At 38.8% G+C, this 6,835-nt stretch overlaps 1 protein-coding gene across 2 annotated transcripts in view; it reads left to right on the top strand.

Moving 5' to 3' along the window:
• Positions 1–6,835, top strand: part of DHFR (dihydrofolate reductase) — a 25,708-nt gene that overhangs the window by 5,870 nt on the left and 13,003 nt on the right. For both annotated transcript variants that reach the window (XM_024119461.3, XM_024119455.2), the window contains exon 4: positions 4,032–4,158. In XM_024119461.3, the coding sequence (XP_023975229.1) occupies positions 4,032–4,158 (127 nt within the window). The remainder of the gene's footprint in view (positions 1–4,031; positions 4,159–6,835) is intronic.

Raw genomic sequence — 6,835 nt, 5'->3', positions numbered from 1 at the left:
CATCGGCAGGCGGACTCTCAACCACTGCGCCACCAGGGAAGCCCGGCAGAATAATTTTTTATGGTCCTTCTATCATATACTCCACAGTGATTAAAACTTTCTTCCCTTCATAAAGCTTCAGTTCTCTCCCCACCACTCACATACTTGGTGTAGCAAAGACTTACCAACCTGGCTTCTAATACCTGTTCTGGCACCTATTAACTTTGCGGCTTTAGGCTTTTTTAACTTTGAGCCTTGCTGAACCTCAACTTTCTTATCTACTGAATGGGATTAATAATGACAACTTCTTAGGGTGATTTTGAGGGTTAATTAATATTTTATATGTTAAATTTCTGGCACAAAGAAGGTACCCTACAGATATCAGGTCCTACTCCCCCAGTCCTTGCTATTTTAGCAAAATTACATAATTTTGTAGCTTATTGAAAATATTAATATTAATGAGATCACAATGGACAGGCTCATGATCTTATTTTCATCGTAACGTATCACTTTGTTCTTCCTTCCCACAATCTTGAGACAGAAAAATGCCCTGCTTTTAAAATCAATTCCTTCCCCTGCCTCCACTGTTTTATTCTAGACTCCATTTTTTTTCTGTCCTCAGGACCTTGCTCTATTATACTGCCCTTTAGTATTTTAAACCTCACCACAGATTACTTTTCTTCTCCTCTCAATTTTCCTGGAGCTTTCTTTTGTTAAATAACCTTAATGTAAGCCTCAATAATATTTATAGTGGCCTGTCACTTCTGTGTTCTGCTCATGCTTTTACCTCCTTCAAGACTCAGCTAAGGGATCAGACTCCAAAGAGAATTCTTCCTGTCACCCCAACCAGATGATGCACAACCTCTGTGCCCATCTAGCATCCTCCATACATCCCCATTGCATGTCCTTTTCACTTTTATGGCCATTGCCGAGCTATTTATTTGCCTGCCATCACAATCTTTTTGGCACATGAAGTGCATTTTTTTTTAAATCTCTATTTCCAGCACCTAGCATATCTCCTAGCAAAGTAGGGGTTCCAGAATTTTCATGGAATAAATGATCTGTAGTCAGTTTATAAAAATAGAATCATTCCACATAACAACACTTTGTAACCTGCCTTTTCCCCACTCAATATAATAAAAGATTAATTTCTATAAATATTTTTAGTGGCCACATAGTATTCAATTATGAGGATGAAGCATATTTGAATCAATTTTTAATAGTTAGAAATCACATTTTTAAAGACTGAGTATTAAAGGTCTTAAAGTGAACATATTTCTGAATTCTGGTTAAGATGTGATTCTAGCCTAGGGTTTTTGTTTTTAACTTTTCCCAACAGTCCTCAGGGAAATTGGGGCAGAATTCTATCTGCCATCCTCTTTACATCAGGCACAATGGAAAGGATAATGTTTATATAATACCCCCAGGGTAATCAAATGAGGCAGCTCAAGGCCAGAAAACACTGGTCTGAGGGCTCTGCCTAAACTAGGCCACACCATCTGAGGCCTGAGGGAACCAGAATCTTAACACCTTTGTAGCCCATGACCACCAGCTGAAAGCCTATTGTCTGAATAATAAGTGCAGCTCAGGCCCCAAAGTCAGGCTGCTGGAACTCAAATCCTAGGTCCACCATTTCCTAGCTGTGTGACTGTTGGCAACCTAATCCCTCAACCTCAATATCCTCATCTGTAAAAAGGGATAATAGTACCTACATAGAACTGCTGGCAACATTAAATGGTATGATGAGTATAAAGCACTGCCTGACCCTACTACTTGTCAGAGCAAGGAGGCACTCAATAAATGTTAGATATTTTCTTTGTAATACAGCTATCCATCAGGTAAAAAACAGCCTCCCTTGAATAGGGCTTTTAAGGAAAGGGATGCAAGTATCACTGGAGTGCCTGCTATGTGCATTATCTCTTTTAATCTTCATGCCAACCCTCTGAGGGAATTCAAAATTCTGAGTAAGAAGCAAAATATCAACCATGGCCACACACTTCTTGATGTAGAGTATGTGTGCTACCACATACCAACTGTCCTTTGTGAGGGAATCCAATCTGGATCGGATTGAGATAATTATAGAAAGAAAATTTAGCAATGAAATAAGTAACAATATTGAGTGCTTGCCGTATGGTATTTATTGTATTAGTTTCTAGGATTTGTGCTGTGAAGAGGCTGATGAACTCAACCATTGGCTCAATTTTTTTGCTAATTTTCTGCCCATCTAGGGTCAAGTGTTTCTTGTGAAACATTTCTATACCACTAAGTAGCAATACTGTGCTGAAGCATTTCCTCCATGTCTATTATAACTAAAATCTGAAACAAATCCTTAATCTGTTCTTTGTTTTCCTTTTTAGACTCACTGCAAAAGGGCAGAGAAGTAGTCTTTACCTTAATCCCTTGAATCATTCTCAAGCCATTGTTCCACAGTCTTCACAAAAAGATTGTCCCCTTTCTTTGAAGTCCACACCAACCATGTCTACCACCTTCTAAATCATTTTGCCGTAATCCACCTACTTCGAGAATACCTCTTCTGGTTTTCCTCGTATGTCAGTTCCTAAATCACCGATTTACATCCTGCCTTAACTCCTGTCAGCAGTCCTGACTTAAACATCCTCAGTTACTAAAACCATCTTGACTCTTTCAAAGTCATTGTAAACTTTGTTTATTAACTAGACTGTTTTCTCCCCCCAACTCCAAATCTGTTTCTTCTAAATTCAGTTCTCCCCTCGAATGGCCTGGTCCATCCTAGTCACTGCAACTGCCCTGATACCTTTGGGGATCCCTTGGCTCCTTTAGCTTCACCCTAGTCTCCGTGTCTTTTTCCAGCTTTGAATCAAAATACATCCTTTGTGCTATCTTAACTCCTTGAGAGATGACAAAGAGCCAAGTAAGTCAAATAGATATCAAGAAGGTGAGAAAGGGGGCAGCAAAGAGAATGAATAGTCCCCATTAGCTCTTAGTTAATCATTGTTAGAACTACTAGTTCAAAGGCAATTATATTATTTTTTAAAAGCATCAGTCTAAGAACTTGACATTGAATTGTAATTTCTGTTGTGTCTAATTACTCTGAAAGCCAATTCTGCATGTTTCTTCATTTATAAAGGGAATTGCAAACTCTCACCAAAATAACAGTTTGGGAGGTTGGGAGAGACTGAGCTAGTCAATATAAACAATAAATTAATTGACTTTTCCCCTTTGGGATTTTTAATTACAAAGTAATAACATGCTCATTTTTTGATAATTCATTTATTTCTATATTGTTTGAAACATGAGAATCCTTTCCCCACACCCCAAAGGTAACCACATAGTAACAGTTTGAATATCATTCCAAACTACAGTCACTCAAACATATCACTGTTTTCCAACATTTTATCATGAAGACTTTCAAGCCTATAGAAAGAATTTTACAGTAAACACCTGTATACCCACCACATAGATTCTACCACATAGATTATTTTATACTATGCTTGTTTTATCATCCATCCAACCATCCGTCAGTCTTGTTATTTTTATGCTTTTCCAAAACTGCAGACATTAGTATATTTTCTCCTAAATAATTCATTATATATCTCATTAACTAGAGTTGAATATTACTTTACTGTTTTTTTCTTTTGAAATAAATATTATGTACAATGAAATGTACAAGTCTTACATGTACATTTGCCATATTTTAACAAATATATGCACCTATGTAACCCCATATCAAAGATATAGGACATTACTGTCACTCCCAGAAAGCTGCCTCAAGCCCCTTCCCAGTGAATCTTTACCCCATCCCTCCGGAAACAACTACTGTTGTGATTTTTTTTCCACCACAAATATCATACAGTATCACAAGTGGTTCTGTTTTTGATTCATCATAGACCATACATACACAAATGTGGGTTGAATTATTGGCCATGGGCCATACTGATGTTAAATGCTTTTTATTGAAAGGTTTCATATTTATAATGATTTTAATTTTATAATTACTGCCTCCTAGTCAGATTATTTGACTAGTATGAATGGGGTTTATAGAAATTATGTGTAATTCTTTCTTGTAATCTTAGGGAACCTCCACAGGGAGCTCATTTTCTTGCCAAAAGTCTGGATGGTGCCTTAAAACTTATTGAGCAACCAGAATTAACAAATATAGTGGACATGGTCTGGATAGTGGGAGGCAGTTCTGTTTATAAGGTAAGTAACGTTATCTGTGACTATAAGGAAATAGTCTACCCTCTTTCTTTCAGCTTCTCTGCTATCTCGACTTTAAAAAATTAAGCCATGAGCAAAGGAAGCACATTATTTCTCCTGGAAGTTAGACATATTGCCAATTTGCACTATTCATTTTTTGATACTATCATACAAACTAAATGAAAATTTTAAAGTAAGTTTTTAGGTCTGTACCAGTCTATTTTCAATACAAAATAGTTGATGTTTCCAATTTTAAAAACATTCTAAATCCTTCCTGAGAATTGTACTTGCACTGCATTGTCTTCTCCTCCCTGGATGTGCTTAGATACACTAAGCAATCGTCTTTTCCTCAAGGATAAATATTATGTCCCTTACTGAGGAAAGGCTGTGGCTCTCCGTTGAGATACACTGACTAGATGTATGTGAACTTGTTCAAAGCACAAGACTTTCCCTCAACAATTTTCATATAAAGTGAGGGCAGGGGGAAAGTGTTACATGATTTCGTATCATAAGGGAAGACACTGTGTTAAATAGAAAATATTCCTTTTTCTTGATACCAGATGACTTCCAGCTTTAAAAATTTTTGAGGATAATAAATAGAATTTTATAACTCTTTTATAACACTGAGGAAAGATTACATTTATGGAGAGGAAAAATCAGCCCCTACCCTTTGTGGCTTGTCGTAATATATGAACACTGAAATTATTTTAGAAAGAAGTATACCAGGATCCTAGGTGGCATTATAAAAACTGTTTCTTGGGTTCCTGTTTCTACAATCTTTAACGTTCTCCATTTGTAATAGGGGGAAAATTGACATTTTTCTTTGATCTTTTCAGCCAATAATGAATTTCTAAGAAAATAAGTTGTTTATTTTGCTGAGTGCCGATCACATTTTGAATGATTCAATACCATAGTCACTTGAAAATGCATTCTTTAAACAATATAAGTACTGAAATACATTTATATAATTTAACATATCTATACTTATATAAATAATAAAGAAGTAGAATCTGTAGGTTTTTGCATTATCCGCCTCACATCACGTTGACTTACAGAACATTCGGGACTACCAGCCTGTTTTTGTAAATAAGGTTTCAATGGAACACAACCATGCCCGTTGGTTTAGTGTTGTTTATGGCTGCTTTTGCCTACAAAGGTAAGAAAACATATGGCCCACAAAGCCTAAAATGTTTCCCATCTGACCCTGTACAAAAAAGGTGGGCTAGGATTATTTGGCCTGAGGCAACCCAACACTGGAGCCTACAGGCCCTTCGGTGGGGCTAATGGCGGACTCTGGGACAGCTCACACCAAGGAGTACGTCCCAGAACTTCTACTGCCAGTGTCCTTGTCCCCACGGTTAGCCCCAGCCGTGCCCTGCCTCTCCAGGAGCGCTCCAACACTATTAGCCATATGGCTGACAGGGTCTTGGTGTTCCGGCCGGGAGTCAGGCCTGAGCCTCTGAGGTGGGAGAGCCGAGATTGACATTGGTCTACCAGAGACCTCCCGGCCCCATGTAATATCAAATGGTGATAGCTCTCCCAGAGATCTCCATCTCAACACTAAGACTCAGCTCCACTCAACGACCAACAGGCTACAGTGCAGGATACTCTATGCCAAACAACTAGCAAGACAGGAACACAACACCACCCATTAGCAGAGAGGCTGCCTAAAATCATAATAAGTTCACAGACACTGCAAAACACACCACTGGACGTGGTCCTGCCCACTAGAAAGACAAGATCCAGCCTCATCCACCAGAACACAGGCACCAGTGTCCTCCACCAGGAAGCCTCCACAGCCCACTGAACCAACCTTACCCACTGGGGGCAGACACCAAAAACAATGGGAACTACAAGCCTGCAACCTGCAAAAAGGAGACCCCAAACACAGTAAGTTAAGCAAAATGAGAAGACAGAGAAACACACAGCAGATGAAGGAGCAAGGTAAAAACCCACCAGACCAAACAAATGAAGAGGAAATAGGTAGTCTACCTGAAAAAGAATTCAGAGTAATGACAGTAAAGATGATCCAAAATCTTAGAAATAGAATGGAAAAGATACAAGAAATGTTTAACAAGGACCTAGAAGAATTAAAGAGCAAACAAATAATGATGAACAACACAATAACTGAAATTTAAAATTCTCTAGAAGAAATCAATAGCAGAATAACTGAGGCACAAGAACAGATAAGTGACCTGGAAGATAAAATAGTGGAAATAACTACTGCAGAGCAGAATAAAGAAAAAAGAATGAAAAGATTTGACAGTCTCACAGACCTCTGGGACAACATTAAATGTACCAACATTCAAATTATAGGGGTCCCAGAAGAATAAGAGAAAAAGAAAGTGTCTGAGAAAATATCTGAAAATATTATAGCTGAAAACTTCCCTAACATGGGAAAGGAAATAGTCAATCAAGTCCAGGAAGTGCAGGGCTTCCCTGGTGGCGCAGTGGTTGAGAGTCCGCCTGCCGAGGCAGGGGACGTGGGTTCGTGCCCCGGTCCGGGAGGATCCCACATGCCGCGAAGCGGCTGGGCCCGTGAGCCATGGCCGCTGAGCCTGCGCGTCCGGAGCCTGTGCTCCGCAACGGGAGAGGCCGCAGCAGAGGAAAGCCCGCATACCACAAAAAAATAAATAAATAAATAAATAAATAAATACAAAGAAAAAATATTAAAAGCAGC

This window comes from Physeter macrocephalus, chromosome 8 (genome assembly GCF_002837175.3).
Source record: "Physeter macrocephalus isolate SW-GA chromosome 8, ASM283717v5, whole genome shotgun sequence".
Taxonomy (NCBI): Eukaryota; Metazoa; Chordata; class Mammalia; order Artiodactyla; family Physeteridae; genus Physeter; species Physeter macrocephalus.
The sequence above is the reverse complement of the archived record's forward strand: the minus strand, read 5'-3'. Positions and strand labels throughout refer to the sequence as shown.